This window comes from Bubalus kerabau, chromosome 19 (genome assembly GCF_029407905.1).
Source record: "Bubalus kerabau isolate K-KA32 ecotype Philippines breed swamp buffalo chromosome 19, PCC_UOA_SB_1v2, whole genome shotgun sequence".
NCBI lineage: Eukaryota > Metazoa > Chordata > Mammalia > Artiodactyla > Bovidae > Bubalus > Bubalus kerabau.
The window spans coordinates 6,897,928-6,919,354 of record NC_073642.1 but is presented as its reverse complement, the minus strand read 5'-3'; the positions used below and the strand labels follow the sequence as shown (position 1 = coordinate 6,919,354).

The window sequence follows — 21,427 nt, the reverse complement described above, 5'->3', positions numbered from 1 at the left end:
CCCACTCCAGTATTCTTGCCTGGAAAATCCCAGGAACGGGGAAGCCTGGTGGGCTGCCGTCTATGGGGTCACACAGAGTCAGACATGACTGAAGCAACTTAGCAGCAGTAGCCAGTTAGAGAAAAGATTTTTTTCTCAGGAAAACAAGTTCAAATCATCAATTTAGTTTAAAAAAAATTCAGGATTTGATTTGGGATTAATCCAGATATAGCCTAATTTCCAATACCTTCGTCTAGATTTAGAAGACCGTGAGGTCATTTGGAGAAGGAAATGGCAACCCACTCCAGCGTTCTTGCCTGGAGAATCCCAGGGACGGCAGAGCCTGGTGGGCTGCTGCCTATGGGGTTGCACAGAGTCGGACACGACTGAAGCGACTTAGCAGCAGCAGCAGCAGCAGCAGCAGCAGAGGTCATTTATGGCAACCTAAACTTCATTTGTCAACTTTTCAATGATCTTTGAGACACAAATGCTAAAGTAGGAAAATAAATTAATCAGAGATTTGATTTAAAAAATGAGCTTATCAGATAAACTACAAGCACATCTGTTACCTATGTCACTCATTCTGATCATGATACAATGCTATGTTATACAGGGATTAGGTAACACCCAAAAGTGGGCCAGCTGTAACTTTCACCTTGAAAGATTCTTAATTAAAATTCCCTTATATGTATGACTTCTAGGCAAGGAAGGAGTTATGACTTGTTTTTTTTTTAACTTGCCTTAAAAATTCCAGTCAAATTCCATCTATACAACCAAACTTTCCCTGGTCACCTTGATTCAATTTCTCTTGTTTTTCACAGCAGGTTTCTGGGATCTCTCTTCAGCACAGGACATTCTACACAACAAATATAGTTGCTAGTAGATGAATATTCCCCAACTAGATTCTGGGCTGCTTCCCCAAAAGCAACAATTGTGTCTTATTCATTTCTTTAAGCCATCTCCTCCCCTGTTCTGAAATTAAAAACTAGAATTCTAAATTAAACAAACAAAAAAATTCCCTTCCATTGTCTAAAATGTATTATTCATTTCTTAGGGAAGAAAATATTTTCAGAAAAAGAGTATTGACAAATAATGGACAAAATTTCAGAGAGGAGAAGAAAGCTCATGGGGGGAGAACATTATGCACAAACTGGACCATCAGCAAAGGTGAACTAAGGATCTGAAACAGCACTTAAGTCTCACCATAAAGCCTGCCCCAAACTGGAGCAAATTTAGACTTGTCAGGACTTTCTTCAAGAAGCAGCAATCAATTCTTGAATAAAAATTTTCCAGAAAATCCTTGTCCTCTAATAAAAGCAATTTCTTAAGAATACCTTGGAAATCTACTTAACGACCATAAATAGATTCATAAATTATTGTGTAACTGGCCATCCAAAATACTGCAACTTCTTTCCCAAAATTGTTTATTCATTTGTATGTTCAAAATTACTTATTAGGGGACTGTCAGACATAAAGAACTTGAAAAGACAAATTCTCAATCTCTGTTATAATATTTTAAAAAATATTTTGGAGAAATTCTCATCAAGATGGTCAAATCAAGAAAAAATTCTGGTTAACTATAAATTAAGTAGAATGTTCCATCATCTGGGCCTCACCTTTGTTCTGGCAATGAAATCTACTTGCTAAGAGCAATAAAACCTGAACGGCCTTACCTTCGTGAATATACTTCTTTTGAGCATCTTCAGGATGAAGTAACTCCAGTAAAGATTAAGAACTTGGAGCACCAGGAGCTGTAGGTTGAGGAAGATGTATGAAAAGAAAGGTTGAAGGTAGTGCAGAGGCAGAATCAGCGTGCAATATAAAATCCTGAAAAACCAAACAAATGAGAATGTTTCGTTATAGTCAAAGCACTTCTGAATTTTCAGTGAGGAAACAGGTACTTTTTCTCTGAAAGGCATACAACATTTATTTCATTTCTAATAATGTTCAGGAAAGATTCACAAGAAAACAATATGGTAATATCACCTTTTATATCATTTTTGGAAAATCACAAATGTTCCTCTACCTCAGTTTGCTCTCTGCAAAGAGAACTGTATATCCTAACCCCACTCATCTTCCCAGGATTGGAGAACATGAGATAATGCATGTGTGCATGGGGTTATTATTGCCTTTTGGATACAGTCTCATCTATTTGGCATCAAAAGTGAACAGGAAATTTTACATCAGTAAATTTTCTGGATAAAACAGACTTTTAAAGAAGCAAAAATTCTATTATTACTTTTACTTCCACTTTCTGAAGTGAATTGAATACTTTATTCATTTCATAAACAGACTCCTGGACACAATAGGAACTGCCCTCAACGACCAGGATGCACAGTGCTTTCAGATACAATTGCAGTATGAAGGCTATCTGTTGTCTTCCCAAACTGCAAACATTGCTGTTTGTAAATATAGTTTTCTGTATATATGTTTGTAAATATAGTTTTTTCATACAAAATTGTAAAAATAAGAACGCTGCCCATAAAATTACAATTTAAAAAAATAATACTATTATTTTGTGCATTCTTCTCTAACCTTTCTTACATATATTTAAATTTTATTTTTAAATTAACATATAGTACAATTGACTATTTGGGGGTGTGCAGTTCTACAAATTACAATAAAAGCATAGATTTTTGTAACCACCACCACGATATACAGACAGAGTGGTTCCATCAACCCCCAAACCCTGGTGTTGTCCCTTTATAGTCATATCCCCAGACCTAACACTTGGCAACCACTTATCTATTCCCCATCCCTTTAATTTTGTCTTGTCAAGAAGGCCATATAAATGGAATCATACAGTGTGTCAGCTTTTGAGATTGCCTTCTTTCACTCAGCACAGAGCCTCTGAGATTCATGTAAGTTGTTGTGGGTATCAATAGCACGATATTTTTAAACTAGTGAGTGGTATTCCATTGTGTGGGTATACCCATTAGTGACCATTTGCATTGTTTCCAGTTTTTGACAATTGTGGACAGACTGCTATAAATATTTATGTAATATATATGTTTTTGTGTACATATGAGTTTTCATTTTTTAAGGGTAAATACATACAGGTGGGACTGTTGGGTATCACACTGCCAAGTATACACTTAACTTTACAAGAAACTGAAAAGTTGTTTTCCAAAATAACTATTTTGCATCCCAATCAGCAAAGAATGAGAATGCCAGTTGCTGCTCATCTTCAGCAGCACTTATTATTATTCTGTAGAGATTTTGCACTGTAGTAAAAGTATCACTTGTGGAATCTTACATTCAGTTTCATTTACCTTTAAATCAAAACAGTTTACACACAATCCCTAGAACCTTATTTCTGACAAATAGCAAAGAGATCTGGATCCACAGGTAGGGACAATGCCCATGGTCAGTTTGAAGCGGTTACAGAAGATGGACCATCAGCCCCTCTGCCACTTAAAAGGTTTTAAGAGTCCAGACTCCTTGAGGGGGAAATCTTACAGCATGCAGGTAGCTAGATCTGAGCAGAGAAAAGGTAGCAGGAAATCACACATCTTGTAAACAGCAGGGGTCCATAGATAGACAAAGCAAAGCAGAAACCTTCAGACTGATAGGAAACTGGGTGATAAGGGTCTGAATAGAAGACAAAGAAAGGTGGGGAAAGGTGGGAATCTCCTGTGTTCAAATGCAACCTTTTGCTCATTATGATCTTATTAAAAATAAAATTAGCCTTATAGATAAGAAGTACCCATCATGTACTGATACTTCTGATTTAAGCTAAATAAGGACAAAAATCCCTCTTCCTCTCAGGAAAATGGAGCTGGCATGCAAATCGGGGAAGATGCCCCCCAAATTACTCCTTAGTGAATATCCTGCCCCTTCATTAGTATGCCCATTATAACCAGTTTAGCAAAGAAATCCAGTGTGGCAGCTCCTCACCTGCCTGCTCACTCTCCCTGAGCGCGTATCCTTACTTAAATAAACCCCCACTTTACGTTCTTAAAAAGTTTACATTGTTTGAACAATTTGGTGTGTTAGGGGAAGCACACTGACTGAATCTGCCCACCCTGGCCAGGCACCATAGTCACCATTTGCATGAGCTGTTTTATGACAGGAGGTCCTGGTAAGGACATGGAACTAGTAAGCCACCACCAACCGGAAGAGACACCACGTGTCTGACCACTTCCCAGAATCCTTGTCACTGGCATCCATCTTGGCGGAGCAATGTGCGCACCACCAGGAAGGACTCTGAGTCAGGATGATTGGTCAGAGACAACCCAGAAACTAATCCCATCACCATAAAACCTGAGACTGCGAGCCATGGGGCAGAGCAGTCCTCCTGGGTTCCCTTACCCTTCTGCTCTCCACCCTTTCCCAATAAAATCTCTTGCTCTGTTAGCACATGTGTCTCCTCAGACAATTGGTTTCTAAGTGTTAGACAAGAGTCCATTTCTGGGCCTTGGAAGGGGTCCCCCTTCCTGCAACAAATGGTAACTCTGGTGTGGACTCTTCTTCACCACCACTGACATCCTGACTACTTGGGGTACTCAACTGACATACTGACCACTCAGGGTGCTTGGGGACCAGCTTGCCCGCCAATGGACCAGACCCAGCAGCTCCAACTGGGACCCTTTTGTCCTTGGTCTCCTCCTGACACAGACAACTGGCCAGGGTGCCCCGACCGGGTAAGGAACAAGAGACTTCACTGACCTCTCTCACCTTCACTCTCTCTTTCCTCTCCTTAACCCTTCCTATCCTACCCTTTTTTCTAGTCCCCCAGTCTTAGACACAGGAGTCTGGTCGAAGGGCCTCAGACTGAGCTGAGGATCGGGGGCCAATCACCCCTGCTTGGCAGAGAACTTGAATTCTGGTCCTGTTCTGGTTTCTGGTTTGAATTCTGGTTCTGTTCTGGTCTGGCCTGGTCTCTGGTAGGGCCGATTTCCAGTCCTCCCTTCTCTGGAAGCCCAGTAGTCCCATAACACCTGGTTATCTGCAGGTGGCAAGAGATGTCTGTAAGGTCACCCCTTTTGCTCCCCCATCCCACCTCCTTCCCCCTTTTCTTTCAGCCTGACTTCCTTTCCTCCCTTTGAAATCTCTGAAGACTTGAGATTACTTTCATTCACTCTGGTAGAACTTGGATCTGAAGTTCTGTGTCTCTATAGGAGGTTTTCTGAGAGAACGTAATCTTGTATTTACAGGAGTGTCTGATTAGGATGGTTGGGTATGTGTATGTGTTCTGTGTTGTGATTTGTGATGGCCATTTTGCTTTGTGTGGCTGCCATTTTGTTTAGACCTGATGCTGTTTTGTTAGAGCTTGATTTTCTCTTCCTTGCCTTGAGATCAGGACTCTTAGGAACACTAATCCAGACCATCTCTAATTTTTAAGACTGAAGGGCAAATAGGAAGAAGGTTTTAAAAATGTTATTTATCCCAACTGTTATTTATAAACTAGTGAATTTTATATTGTAATATCTGATTCATGACTAAGTTTAGAAAATGAAGCCAAATCTTGTGTTGTGGCTCTCTAGATATGTGTGTGTCTCAGTCTCTGGATAATATTGTTGAGATTAATTTGTAAATGAGCTGTATTTAAATGGCTTAAAGAAATGTAAGTGCTTACAAATGAAACAATTCTAAATTAAGCTAAATGAATTTCAGGTTCATGTGAACTAGGAAATATTCAATATTAAATTAATACTTGGTGATATAGACATGTCTTTAGAACCATCAATAAGTATAATACTTCTGTTGTACCTAGATTTACTAGAGGTCAAATAAGACTGTATTCTCTTTGTTACAGATTTGTTAACAAGAAAAGAAACAAACACAACCTGGAAGAAAAACTTTCAGGGAAGTGCTTTCAGTAAGAAAAGGTGTGAGAAATGAAAAAGTAGTGAACTGAGTGGGTTATGCATGATCAGGACTTTCTAAGACTGGATTACAGTCAGTTGGGTAAGTAGATTTTGTTAGGAATGACTTAGCCACAGGAAGACTGGTTAGAACCAATGGGTCCAAGATGGCAGAACCCACTGTCACTAGACCTTGAACCTTGGTGTGTACACCCACTGTGACACACGCAAGCTAAGTGACACACCCCACAGCGCTGGCTAAATCTGACTGGCTGTTCTAAACCCTTTTGATTTTGGGGGGACAAAATTTCCTAAATCAAATTCTATCGAAGTTCTTTTGACCTCTAGCTAACTTTGGGATGCTTCAGAGGGCCCCTGAAATATCCCAAAGAGAGATATATTAAACTAATTGTGTTTATTTGATTGGTTAAATTAAATGGGAATTATTATCAAATGAGTAATAAATCCTCTCAGGTTATATTGTATGATAAATGTTACTTATATAGATATCCTAGAACTTATATGGAGTTCCTAAAATTTTGTCATGTTTTGGTATTCTAATGGGAAACCTGATGACTTTACAAAGGTTAACAAAAGGACTGAACTGGTGAACATGCTTATAACTATTATGGTTTCTATCTGAAAAAATTTACAGGTTTGAATCAGTGTTTCCCAGGAGTAGGGTAAATATTCCCCTCAAGCTAATTATGACATTAATTTGGTAAAATTATAAACAAATGGAAACTATTATCTTTTCTCTCTATCTGACCCCTCCAGACATTGGAAACTCTTAGGTTTCCAATAACTTTATCAGACAAAGTTAGGAAGGTTATGTCACTAACAAGTACAGAAATCTCAAGGAATTTTTCAGACCTTGAAAAGTGAAGACTTCACCCAGATTTGTTAGGCAAAATCTGTGATAAGCCTTTGGCATGATTTTCCTAGCCCTGAAAGATTTTATTTTAAAAGTTTGGTCTGAGATTCCATAAAAGTTTCAGCAAAGCAAAAAGTCTATGATCAATTATGGTTATATAAATCATCAGGTCAGGTTTATTCACACCAGAACTATTTTGCAAACAAACTAGTCTTAATTTGTTTACATTTGGTAATAATGAGGGTGATTTTAGGGAGAAAAAGATGTTTCAATAAATATTAAATCCCAGTTTGTTAATGACGGTCTGTATCTACTAAGACCCATTTCCTGAATAGTTCTTTGCTGTTACGATATATTAATGCAAAATTCACTTGAATTATTAAGAGACACCCTAAGTTTGTTTCTGAAGCTTATCTCAGTAATTTATCTTTGGACGAAGATCAGATGCCTCACAATCTACAACCAGAACTGGAAAAGGACATAATTTAATGGACTGTCTCCAACCTGGATGGAAGGACCTTTTTATCAGGTACTCTTAACTAGCTCATTCACAGTGAAATTGAAGGTAAATTGACTCTTAGATTAATTCCCACTTCCAAAGGCCCTTACACTGGACTAGTCTATAGAGAGGACAGCTGACCTGATCTCACCTTAAAATGACACCCAGAGGAGAAACTGTACTACACCAGGATGAGAAGAAGACAACATTAGAGAGAGAAAGTTTGCCTAAGATGCTGCACCTGATTCATATGATCATTTATGTTTTCTTGACTTCTTAGACCTTTGCATATAAATCAAACACTTTTCTATCATAGGCCTGATCCTATGCTAGTTTTAGAAATCAATCCAATTGTTGGGATTGTGGCCAATTACCTGTGTCCAGTTCTGGGTTATCTTGGTGAATTTCTTCACTCCAAGGCTCAAATTGGTTGGCCCTGAGAAAATTTACTTTAAAAGGAAAATTATAGTCATGTTCAGGTCACTACTGATACTACTGGATGGGATCTCCTCACTTGGCCTATTAATAATGCCTGCTTTGACCCTGGTCATAAATTTGAGTTTTCTTCTATTACTCATGCTCAATCAGAGCAACAAGCAAAATTTCAGCAAAGGAAAAAATCTTCCACAATTAGGGGATGGATTAATACAGATAACACCAGGCTATGATAATTTAGGTTTAAAGTCTCCTCTATGTTGGGAACAATTAAGTCATACTAAGGATGTGAAAGTTGGACTGTGAAGAAAGCTGAGTGCCGAAGAACTGATGCTTTTGAACTGTGGTGTTGGAGAAGACTCTTGAGGGTCCCTTGGACTGCAAGGAGATCCAACCAGTCCATTCTAAAGGAGATCAACCCTGGGTATTCTTTGGAAAGACTGATGCTAAAGCTGCAACTTCAATACTTTGGCCACCTCATGTGAAGAGTTGACTCATTGGAAAAGACTCTGATGCTGGGAGGGATTGGGGGCAGGAGGAGAAGGGGATGACAGAGGATGCGATGGCTGGATGGCATCACCAACTCAATGCACATGAGTTTGGCTGAACTCTGGGAGTTGGTGATGGACAGGGAGGCCTGGTGTGCTGCAATTCATGGGGTCGCAAAGAGTCGGACATGACTGAGCGACTGAACTGAACTGAAGGATAATCAGTCTAGTAACACTAGGAAACTGGGCTATGTACCTTATAGACAGTGCCAATATATAATTTCCCTGGAAGATAAGGATTCGAATGGAACAGACTAAGTCAGATGACCTGGGACATACTGGGCTGCATCTAATGGAAGCTCTTAGCTTAATTCTTACTTAGGACTTTAATACTGCTGGCTATGTTATTTGTATTTCACCTGTTTTACAAAATTGCTGTTTCTTACATTAGCAAGTGTGTGACTGAGCCTTTGATAAAATAATATGTAGTTTCATATGAGATTGATAACAGTGTAACTCTAGATATGGGAAGAAGCAACAAGAGAGAATGTTTCCTGGACCAAGAGGCTAGTAAGACAGGTGGTCCAGAGAATTTTGGATACTGTTTTATGGCCTAGTCCAGTAATAGCACATTGAATGGCCTATCAGAGAAATATTTGCCAGACCTGGGAATTGTCAGCATTCTCAGTACCATGGGAGACAATGGTCATGAGATGTGCCCCCAAAATCATAGTCAAGCTTATGACCATGAAGGGGGCCCTATCAACTGAAAACTGGCACTTGCCATCTACCTCTACAAAGATCAAATCATGGCCACTGCCGTTGCTGACCTTTAACACCCCTGAAAGGAGTTCAGGGTGGAGATAAAAAAACAAAGCGCTCTGGGAAAAACTGGAAAAACAGTCCTTCAGATAGATATTTTCAGGAAAAGATTTTATGAATCCAAATCCTTGCAACTTCTTATACCTAGAAAAACACTAACATTGTTAATTATAGTTCTGCTTTGGCTATTAAGGAGAATATCACAATTAAAAATCAAAATAGAGTAGCTATGGTTCAGATATCCATGGAAAAAAGTAAGTCACAGTATGGGTGTAATTTCAGACTGGTCCTTATATTGCTAAGAATTTGAGTTTTCTGAGCTGTGTCAGACTTGGATGCCACCAGATATTCTCAGAACAATGTCTGTAGGAAGCTAATAACTGCAACCTTACTTTTTATAAAACTAGGCAACTGGCTACCTGGCTATAAGTGTTCCCAAAGTGCCAGGTCCAAACCTGGTTTCACGCTTATTCTTCTGAAAAGAAATGAGATTTATTCTGTCTATTAAAATTTGAGTTGTCACTCCTCCAATTACTTCTAGTTGGGTCTGTTACACCAAAATAGGAGACCAAGAGATTGACATTTTAAACATAAAAAACTCAGATCTAGGACTTGGAAATCAGAAATACTTCCAGTTCAGTGTCTGTTCTCCAAACTGAGGCAGTCCTATGCCCCATTTTGACAGGAAGTTATCAGTCATAGTTTCACAATTCCCTGAATTAAAACTAAGCAGGATTCTGTGGGACTCTAGAGTATAGATCTGTTCTGTGATCTCCATTTCTTGTTTGTAGGATCTAGGCTTCACTTAGCATCCTTGACCTTCCCTGAGTCCCAAAAGGCAGATTCAAACAGTTGCTGATCAGGGAAGGGAGGGGATACATAAACAGAGGAAGAGCAACCAAATGGTGGTACAGCCTTGAGGCAGGGTCCAGGTTTTCATTCCAATCCCAAAGAAAAGCAATGCCAAAGAATGCTCAAACTACTGCACAATTGCACTCATCTCACACACTAGTAAAGTAATGTTCAAAATTCTGCAAGCCAGGCTTTAGCAATACGTGAACCATGAACTTCCAGATGTTCAAGCTGGTTTTAGAGAAGGCAGAGGAACCAGAAATCAGATTGTCAACATCTGCTGGATCATCTAAAAAGCAAGAGAGTTCCAGAAAAGCATCTATTTCTGCTTTATTGACTATGCCAAAGTCTTTGACTGTGTGGATCACAATAAACTGTGGAAAATTCTGAAAGAGATGGGAATACCAGACCACCTGACCTGTCTCTTGAGAAACCTATATACAGGTCAGGAAGCAACAGTTAGAACTGGACATGGAACAATAGACTGGTTCCAAATAGGAAAAGGAGTTTGTCAAGGCTGTATATTGTCACCTGCTTATTTAACTTATATGCAGAGTACATCATGAGAAATGCTGGGCTGAAAGAAGCACAAGCTGGAATCAAGATTTCTGGGAGAAATATCAATAACCTCAGATATGCAGATGACACCACCCTTATGGCAGAAAGTGAAGAACTAAAGAGCCTCTTGTTGAAAGTGAAAGAGGAGAGTGAAAAAGTTGGCTTAAAGCTCAACATTCAGAAAACGAAGATCATGGCATCTGGTCCAATCACTTCATGGCAAATAGATGAGGAAACAGTGGAAACAGTTTCAGACTTTATTTTTTTGGGCTCCAAAATCACTGCAGATGGTGACTGCAGCCATGAAATTAAAAGACGCTTACTCCTTGGAAGGAAAGTTATGACCAACCTAATAGCATATTGAAAGGCAGAGATATTACTTTGTCAACAAAGGTCCGTCTAGTCAAGGCTATGGTTTTTCCTGTGGTCATGTATGGATGTGAGAGTTGGACTGTGAAGAAAGCTGAGCACCGAAGAATTGATGCTTTTGAACTGTGGTGTTGGAGAAGACTCTTGAGAGTCCCTTGGACTGCAAGGAGATCCAACCAGTCCATTCTGAAGGAGATCAGCCCTGGGATTTCTTTGGAAGGACTGATGCTTAAGCTGAAACTCCAGTACTTTGGCCACCTCAGGCAAAGAGTTGACTCCCTGGAAAAGACTCTGATGCTGGGAAAGATTGAGGGCAGGAGGAGAAGGGGACGACAGAGGATGAGATGATTGGATGGCATCACCGACTCAATGGACATGGGTTTGGGTAAACTCCAGGAGTTGGTGATGTACAGGGAGGCCTGGTGTTTGCTGCTCATGGGGTCGTAAAGAGTTGGACACGCCTAGCAACTGAACTGAACTGATAAGGACACAAGCAATTTATGAAAGAAGAATTTTATTGAACCCTCCCAACCAGTACCAATGGGGTTTAAAATTTGCTAATTTAAAAAATAAAACAATTTCAGCTTGCATTATTTGCAACCTTTGACAGTTCCCTTAGTAGTTTTACTTCCTTTTTTTGTGAGTTGTTAATTCAAGATTTTTATTCAAAAAGCAATGATATGAACTCTGAACTCAATAGTCATTTATCCATTTTACTTACATAATTTTTTTTAGAAACTTAGGAATTATAGAAAATATAAAGAGGTTAAAGTAAAAATCACTTAAAATCTCACAACTCACAGGTACCCAGTACATACTATGTCTGATAAACATAATTCAAAACATCTTTCTGAAAAATACATTTTTAAAGTGTTTTCTCCCTTCCCTATTACCACGTGGTCTTATATAACAGGTTTTGTACCCTGCTTTCGGGCTTCCCTGGTGGCTCAGGGGTAAAGAATCTGCCTGCCAGTGCAGGAGGCAGAGTTTTGATCTCTAAGTTGGGAAGATCCCCTGGAGAAGGAAATGGCAATCCACTCCAGTATTCTTGCTGGGAAATCCCATGGACTGAGGAGCATGGTGGGCTACAGTCCATAGGGTCACAAAAAGAGTTGGACACGACTTAGCAATCAAACATGTTACAGAGAGCTTTCCATGTCAGTGAACATATTTATAAATTAGGGATCAGCAAACTTTTTTAATAGGGACAAATAATAAATATTTCAGGCCTCTGGGCCATTTGGTCCCTGTTGCAACTGCTCAAGTGACCACTGCAGTGTGAAAGTAGCTATAAGCAATGTATCAGTTAGTAGGTGTGGCTGTGTGCCAATAACATTTTACTAGCAAAATAGTTCACCGAACTGGATTTTGCCTATGAGCCAATTTGCCAACCCCTACTATATACCATTTTATGTAATAAATGCACAGAAATCCATTTATACATATCATAACTTATTTAGCTAATCTCTTAATGATAGACATTTGTTTCCAAATTTTCATTACATTATGAAGAACACTGTGAGAATGTTACTTGTGAAGACATTTTGATTAAATTGTTCACTTCCTCCCAAGTTGCTAAAATTCTGAATCAAAGAGTATATTCATTTTATATTTTAGAGTGTATTGCTAAATGCTTTCCATCAAGACTACATCAATTTATATTCTTGCACCAGCCATGAAATTAAAAGACGTTTACTCCTTGGAAAAAAAGTTATGACTAACCTAGATAGCATATTCAAAAGCAGAGATATTACTTTGCTAACAAAGGTCTGTCTAGTCAAGGCTATGGTTTTTCCAGTGGTCATGTATGGATTCGAGAGTTGGACTGTGAAGAAAGCTGAGTGCTGAAGAATTGATGCTTTTGAACTGTGGTGTTGGAGAAGACTCTTGAGAGTCCCTTGGACTGCAAGGAGATCCAACCAGTCCTTTCTAAAGGAGATCAGTCCTGGGTGTTCTTTGGAAAGACTAATGCTAAAGCTGAAACTCCAATACTTTGGCCACCTCATGCGAAGAGTTGACTCATTGGAAAAGACTGTGATGCTGGGAGGGATTGTGGGCAGGAGGAGAAGGGGACAACAGAGGATGCGATGGCTGGATGGCATCACTGACTCGATGGACGTGAGTCTGAGTGAACTCCGGAAGTTGCTGATGGACAGGGAGGCCTGGCGTGCTGTGATTCATGGGGTTGCAAAGAGTCGGACATGACTGAGTGACTAAACTGAACTGAAATGAACCCAGTGTATGAGAGTGTCTGCTTCCTGGGATCTTGATCAACATTGTAGTCTGTCAGCTTTTACTAAAACAACATTACACCGCTTATATATTTACATTTTTATTTCTTGTGAAATGAAGATATATATGAGTTTTTAAAAATTATTATTATGATTTGTACATTTGTGAACTGCTTCTTCATGGTATCTGTCCAATTTGGGGGGGGGGATGTTTACTTTTTATGCTGACTCCTAAATGCTCTTTATATATTAATGATAATGCATTACTTTTTAATCATGTTAAATGATATCACATGGTCTGATTTTTACAACTTCGTTTATAATTTTTCTTGACTAATTTATAAAACAATTTTGTAACCAATATTATCAATTATTTCCCTTACAGTTGCTTTCTCTATGTTATGCTTTAAAATGTTTTTCTCACCCCTAACATTATAAAATATATCCCCAATATTTTCTTAAAATCCTGACTCTATGTAAGCTGAGTCACTTTTTTGTGTATATTCTAAACTGTAAAATGGAAGCAATAAATACCTACCTTATTCATTCAGTAAATATTTATTAAGCACCAAAATGATACCAGGCACTTTGTGGGAGCCAGGATAAATAAAACAGACTGAAATTCCTGAGCTAGTAGGGCTTACATTTTGGTGCCTGCATCCACAGGGGTTAAGGGAAATAATATAAATAAAGCCTATTTGCTATTATGATTTGCTGGGTCTTTAAGCAACTGTGTGCCTTATTTTGCACTCTCTCAGTCTAGAATGTCCTTCCTTTTTTCATCTGAAATTCTCACCTATCAAAGCATGGACTCCTCTACAAAAAAATCTCTCCTGATCACCTCTTCTAACTTTCTTCAGGGCTCCTCTGCTACGAACTTCTTTAGAGCATTGGGCTGATTCACTCTGCCTTACAGTGAAAGCTTGTATATGAGCTGACTCCTCGTTAGCCAGCAAGCTTTCCACAGGCAGTTGCCATGAAGCCTTCATCTCACATGTATTCTCCCATCGCCTCCTCCAGGACCTAGTCCCATACAAGGCTCCCTAATGGGAATTTGTCAATGTCAAAATTAACAAAGGAATCTACTCAAAAATACCTCCTTTATACATCCTATCAAGAATGTAAATAGCTACCTAAACCTACAATTTAACTGTGGTCCAAGCAAAGAAAAAAAGAAAAGAATAAGGGAGAATATTCCAGGGTTTTTACTGAATGGAGATTTCCCTCTTCTCTCTATAGCTGAAGGGGAGACAGAGTTGGAGGGAGTAACATGTACAAACTCTCAGGTGGAGGCATTATGGAAAATTCAAGGGCTAAAAAGAAGACCAGTGTGGCAAGGTGGGTGGGGGCAGGGGGTGGGATGGGGTGGAAGAGGGGTGACGTGGGTTGGGTGTGTAAGATGAAGATGGATTGGTGAATGCAGCCATCTCTCACTGGCCTAGAAAGCCAAGGTCAGAGGTGTGGCCTTCCCTGAAAGAGCTTTGGGAACCTCTGCAGGTTTTAGGAAGGAGAGTAATAGAGGCCCTTATACTCAAAGCTATGGTTTTTCCAGTAGTTACCTATGGATGTGAGAGTTGGACCATAAGGAAGGCTGAGCACTGAAGAATTGCTGCTTTTGAATTGTGGTGCTGGATAAGACTCTTGAGAGTCCCTTGGATTAAAAGATGATCAAACAAGCCAATCCTGAAGGAAATCAACCTGAATATTCATTGGAAGGACTGATGAAGCTGAAGTTCCAATACTTTGACCACCTAATACAAAGAGCTGACTCATTGGAAAGGACACTGATGCTGGGAAAGACTGAAGGCAAAAGGAGAAGGAGGTGGCAGAGGATGAGATGGTCAGACAGTACCACTGACTCAGTGGACAGGAATTTGAGCAAACTCCGGGAGATGTGAAGGATAGGGAAGCCTGGCATGTTGTATGTAGTCCATGGGGTCTCAAAGAGTCAGACATGACTTAGCGATCGAACAACAAAAACAATACTTGGCCTAGCATCATCAGAGCTGGGCTCTGGGACTGAGGCTGCTATTTTTTGCCTGGCAACCTACACAACCTCCTGTTCCTTGGGTGAAACTAACCCCACCTCTCTGACTAAGGCTCCAGAGAAACACAGAGTCAGCTTTGCAAACTTAAGAGTTCTAGAAATGGAAGAGACTGCCATTGACAAACAGCTCCAGAGACAGAGAAGCCACTGCAGAGAGGAGAGGTCAGTCAATAGCACGGGTGCTGGAGCCTGCTACATTTGGATCATGGTTTCCTTGACATCTACAGCAAGTTACTGGCTTCTCTGGGCTTCAGTTTCTTCTGTAATAAAACAGAACTCACCTCATCAGGTTGTCGTGAGGATTAAATGAGTTGACAAATGGGAGGAGCTCAGCATACAGTGAGCACTCAAAAATGGTAGTTATAGCATTATTATGACCACCACTATGATGAGACGGCTTCCACCACCACCTGCTTTCCTACTGCAAAGGGCTAGTTAATACCACATGGAGGGCAACACAGTGTTTGGGTCCAGTCTATAGATTCTAATATTGGTCTGAATTAGAACCTTGCCATGAATATTTTCTTAAGGCTCCACAGGTCATTCTAGTGAAGTTATAGTTTACATAGTCAGCATGTAACAAGCTGAACTGAAACAAAAAGTGGAAATCATGGGAGATCTTTTGGGGTGAGATCCAGAATGATACCTAAAGGACAGTCCAATCTGTCAGCCTTAATTCTTCTCATCCTTTACCAAAAGAATAGGAAGGAAAAAAACAAAACTTATCTGCCCATCTAAATTTTGTGTGGCTCAAATACATGTGTATCAAGTGTGTGTCCTGAACACACATGTATCAAGTGTGCAGACACGTGTGAACACACAAACACTCGCACACTTACCTTGTGGGGCCTATGGAATCTCCCTTTTCACAGAGAATACTCTTCAGTTCTGCTCTGTACACTGGCCTTTAACCTGTCCAAATGGACACACTACCATGGTGCCTATGGATGGCAAAGCTTGGCCTTTTCTCTGTTTGGGGTTTTGTTTCCCATCTTTACTCTTTCAATTGCTAAAGTTTACATGGTTTGAAAAAATCACATTGTTGGTATAAACTGTTGGTTTTGCTGGGCTGGATAAGGCAGTCACCAAAAGTTGTTTTTTTCTAATAAAAATTAAAGGTCTTTTTTTCTTGCTAATTGTGGGTGTAAGCATTAAGCCTTTTCAGGATAACAAATATTGGTTCTATAGGTGTTTAACTGCCTATCTTACATTTTAGAGATGGCTTATATTTCTAAGTGACCAAATAGTTGAAGAAAACTAAAACTTAGGCAAGGCAGCCATGTCTGCTCTTATCAATTAAGTAATTTAGTTGGAAACATACCTGTTTTGTGTTTCAAATGTCCTGTTTCTGGTCTTGATCCTTTCATAACTAGCAGTGCTATCCTAGATCTATCTTAACTTCTCACGTGAAAAATAAACTAAGTCGCAATACTTCAACAATGTCTGTGACACGAAAGGCAAGAAGTACCCAGTACAAGAAGAACTATTTCAGGTGGATGACACCTGAATGCAGAATGTGATCCTGGCCAAATCCGGTAGTGAGGGGAAAAAAGCAATGAAAGGCACTATTAGATCAACTGACAAAACCAAAATACCGATGGTAGATTGCTACCTTTCTTGAAACTGATAGAAGATTCTGTAGAAGACTGTCCTTGTCCTTAGGAAATACACACTGAACTATTTAGGATTAAAAGGGCATGATGGTTTCAACTTTGGTTCAGAAAAAAATGTGTGTGTATATATGCATATATATATATATATATATATACACACACACACACACATACACACACACATGTGAGCGTGTTATGTGTGTGTGTGTTGAGAGAGAAAAAGAAAGAAATACAGCAAATCAGGGAAATGTTAACTGGTAAATCTGGGTAAAGGGAACAGGTAAGAGTTGTCTGTAATATACTTGAAATTATTCTACAAGCTTGAAATGATTTCCATACAAATAAACAAACAAAGGGGTTGCGCTAAATAATGAATAAAGCCCCTCATTCTAAAGTTCTATGGACTGTGGTAGTTGTCTTTCGTAAGTTTACAAGCAGCAGCAGAAGTACCAAGCCTGTGGGGTGTGGGAGGAGCTCCCCACCGAGCGAGACTCTGAGCAAACATGTGTGGTGACTTGTGCTGTCTCCTCCAGAAGCCATGTGACTGGAAAGTCTAGTTCTGAGATAAGCATCTGCAGGGTGGTCCCAGGGAGCAGCCCCAGCTCCAACAGAGCCCTCTGGCCTGGCGTAGCCCTGCGTCTCCTCTGGTGACTAAGGGAAGGACACTGCTATCCAGGCGGGTGTGGAAGCTGACGGGACCCCGGAAGACCCCTGCCTGCCCCTGCCTGCCTGCTCAGAACTGAGGCCTCAGGCGTTAAAAGGAAAGAAAAAGACTATCATGTCCTCACTCTAGTTTCCCTCTGATGGACTAGAGGCTTTTGGCTCCATTGTGTCTCCTTAAAACTGTCCTCTAACAGCCATTTCAAGGGTTTATATTGTCTCATCTCCCACAAAATTCTTTTTCATATGAGGCTTCTCAGGGTACCATTTTTTTGATACCAGTGAGACCTGGATCATCAAAAGATGAAGCCCAAAGTCCTGTGAACCAGTGGTGGGGAAATGAAGTTACCACTAGCATATGTATCCTTGGAGGTAAGGAAGTTGTTTTCACAGTTAGAAATGTTTTATTGTTTAACCATTTTTAAAACTGAAGTATAGTTAATTCACAATGCTGAGTTAGTTTTAAGTGTATAGCAAAGTCATTCAGCTATATATATGTATATGTATCTAATCTTTTTCAGATTTTTTTCCATTATAGGTTATTTATTATAAGATATTGAATACAATTCCTCTGTAGGTCTTAGTCTTTTACCTATTTTAAATATAGTAGTGTGTATCTGTTAATCTCAAATCCCTAATTTATCCCTTCCTCACTTTCTCCTTAGGTAACCATAACTTTGTTTTCTACATTTGTGACTCTGTTTCTGTTTTGTAAGTTCCTTTGTATCATTTTTTTAGACTTTACATATAAGTGATATAATATGATATTTTTCTTCTCTGTCTGACATTTCACTTAGTATGATAATCTCTTTAAGTCCATCCATGTTGCTACAAATGGTATATTTCATTCTCTTTCACTTCTAAGTAATATTCATTGTAAATATGTACCACATCTTCTTTATCAATTTGTCAGTGGACAAATTGGGTTGCTTTCATGTTGTGGCTATTACAAATAGTGCTGCTATGAACACGGAGGTACATGTATTTTTTTGAATTAGAATTTTTGCCTTTTCCTATATGCCCAGGAGTGGGATTATAGGATTACATGGTAGCTCTATTTTTAGTTTTTTAAGAAGCGTCCATATTGTTCTCCTTAATGGCTGCACCAATTTACATTCCCACTGACAGTGGAGGAATATAGGAGGGTTCCTTTCTCTCCTCATCCTCTCCAGCATTTATTATTTGTAGACTTTTTAATGATGGTCAGCCATTCTGAACAGTGTGAGGCGATATCTTTTTGTAGTTTTGATTTGAAAGAAATGTCTTACTATTTTCTTTTTGGAATATCCAAGAAACACAGGTCAGTATTAATACTCTTCAAATATATGAATAAGGTGGTGGATACAAAGATCTCTTCTACTGCCATCATGAACTCCTGCAGGCGAGGAGCTGCATCTCATTCATCTGTGAGCTCCTCACAATATCTAGTGATGAGCTCAAGAAATGGAGCGATGACCCAGCATTGCTACCTGGAAACATCAGCTACAACACGCTCCTTCCCTTCAGATCAACCATCTGGGACTAAATCAGTATCTGCTCTTTTTATTTAAGGAGAAAAACTGTCAGGAGTCAGGGGAATTGTTTATCTGACCTTTGGAGGATCTTTTTCACTGAATGGGCTTCCCTGGTGGCTCAGTTGGTAAAGAATCCGCTTGTAATGAGGGAGATCTGGGTTGGATCCCTGGGTTGGGGAATGATTCTCAGGTGGTATTTGTATAAAGTAGAGAAATACATCCAATAATTCGCAAATATAGCAGCCATTATTTTAATACAATAGTTGGGAATACAATGTGAAAAACATAAGCCTGAAATTTAAACACTTTTGAAGAAAAACGCAAATAAATAGGGTAACCAAGCAATTAGATTAAAGCAGTTTGGCCCGTGCCAACTGGAGTGTCTACCTAATGTTGACAGTAGCAATGCTTAGAAAATCAAACCAGTTAACTCCTGCTGACATTGACTGAAAAATGGCTATAAGTTCCCTGAAAAGAACTGGAGGAAAGGAGAACTGGCAACACAGTTGTACAAACACGTAAGAAATTCACAAGGGGAAAGCAAACCTGCTTGAGGCTGAGGGCATAGAGGGAAGAAGAAATGGAAAGACACACGTGATGGCAAACTCCTGTTCTTTTTCTCAGGGTTTCAGATCCCTTTCAGATGGCAACACCCAGGAGCTTTCTCCACACTCAGTCCTTACATCTCACGACAAAATGCGCAGCAAAAACAACTGAGAAGAACAGAGCAGCTAGATGGCGCACCGCCTCCCACAGCACCTCTAAAATGTCTGAATCTTGAAACGGGCCTCTTGTCTGCACCTTGTTTGGTTCACGGTAAATTCCCAACAAATCTGGACTAATAAAAGGTCCTTAAGAAGTGAGTCTGCAGAGTTACAAATTTTAGACAGATGTCTGGAGCCAGACTAACAACAAGGAACTGACTTTTCCTCTTTGGCACCACAAGACGGTTGTGTAACAGGTTCAAGCTGATGGGACAGCTATTTAAGCCAGAGTAATACACTACAACCGATGCTTTTGAAAACCATGAAAAACCCAGCTCCAAAACTTCCAATAGCTTGTTGAGGTTTTCTTTAACCCTCCAAATGAGGATCAGTCAACATCAGTACAGAAAAAATTTTACCCACAAAAAATGTTTATAGTCAAGTCTACTAATACTGGTTTATTTGCAGCCCAAACTCTCTGAAGACAGCAAACAGTGGTATTGGCTGCCCTCTGCAGTGAGCTGGTGAATTCAGCAAAATATCAGGATCAAGAAAATGCCAAATGCATGTAACTAATTCTCCTTGAAATCCAGAAATGCTGGCAAAAGAATGAGTTCTTATGTCTAGGATTAAAAAAAATAAAAAAAATAAAAAAATAAAGTTGAGGGTGTATGGGAAAGTAACACACCACCTCCAAATCACTCAACCCTAACCTGATGTTCAACTGCGAGGTTAGGGTAAGCTTGCCTGTTGGTTTTGAGATGTTAAAGTCAAGTTCTAGGTGAGATCCTTTGTTGCTGAATCACAAATCAACCACAGCAGCAATACTTAGATGCTTTTCAGAGAGTTCTCTAGACTGAGAACTTCCATGGTATGTGTTTTTAAAATATGTCTATAAATTATTTGAAACTACTCCCAACAAGAAGTGGAAGCTCATTTTCCTTCCCTTAAGTATGAACTGGCCTTAGTGACCTGGATCCAATGAAGAAAATGAGGTTGGACGTGACATGCTATGACATCTGAAGCTGAGTTACAAAAGGAAACACAGCATCTGCCAAAGCTCTCTCTTGAACTGCTCACCCTTAAAATCCATCTGCTGTCCTAGGAAGAGATCAGGCCAGTGAAGGGGCATGGGCATGCAATCCAGCTGACAGGCCCGCAGCAGTCCCAACCAACGACCAGCATAAACCAGCTGATGTCATGGGTGTTACCTGAACCTTGTGCCTGAGGAAGCCTTCAAGAAAACTCCAACTCCAGCTGCCCAGCTACCATCTGACTGTAACCACATGAGTGAAAACCATGTAAATGAGGTCAGTCAATTCTGAGATCCATAAGAGGTAATAATAATGATAATAATAATGTGTTATTTTAAGAGAGAAGCCTGCCAACTATGGCTTGTTGATAAAGTCTGGCCTGTAGAGCGTTTTTCTACAGCCAGTGATCTAAGCTGGGTTTGGTACATTTTTAAAGGATTGTAAAAGAAATAGAACAAAACAAAGAAAAGCACGCAACAGAGACCATATATGGCTCTTAAAGTCTAAAATAGTTATTCTATGGCCCTTTATAGAAAAAATTTGCTCACTACTGTGTTAAGCCACTAAGCTTTTTAGAAGGTTTGTTATACAGCTATAGATAACTGGAACACATGGTACCTTTGAAACAAAATAAGCAGTGGGCATATGCTAGATTCAGAGCACCATGAAAGTCACACTAAAAAGCCACAACTTAACTCTATCTGCAAGTCAATTCTTATCCTATCAATACTGTACAATATTCTAATTTCACAAACACACTTGATCAGCCAAAGTGAAAGTGATGGTAATATGATTCATCAACCAAGAAGAGCATCTTAAACATGCATCTCAGATTTGATTCTGGATTAAACTCCAAATTCTCAGACTCATTTAATAATTTCAGTAATAACAGCTGGCATTTACTGAGTCTTTACTATGTTCCAGACACTGTTCTAAGCTAT

The 21,427-nt window shown here is 39.5% G+C and overlaps 1 protein-coding gene across 4 annotated transcripts in view; it reads right to left on the bottom strand.

Moving 5' to 3' along the window:
• CERS3 (ceramide synthase 3) overlaps positions 1-21,427 on the bottom strand; it is a 156,521-nt gene that overhangs the window by 45,491 nt on the left and 89,603 nt on the right. For all 4 annotated transcript variants that reach the window (XM_055555958.1, XM_055555956.1, XM_055555957.1 and 1 more), the window contains one exon: positions 1,653-1,806. In XM_055555958.1, the coding sequence (XP_055411933.1) occupies positions 1,653-1,806 (154 nt within the window). The remainder of the gene's footprint in view (positions 1-1,652; positions 1,807-21,427) is intronic.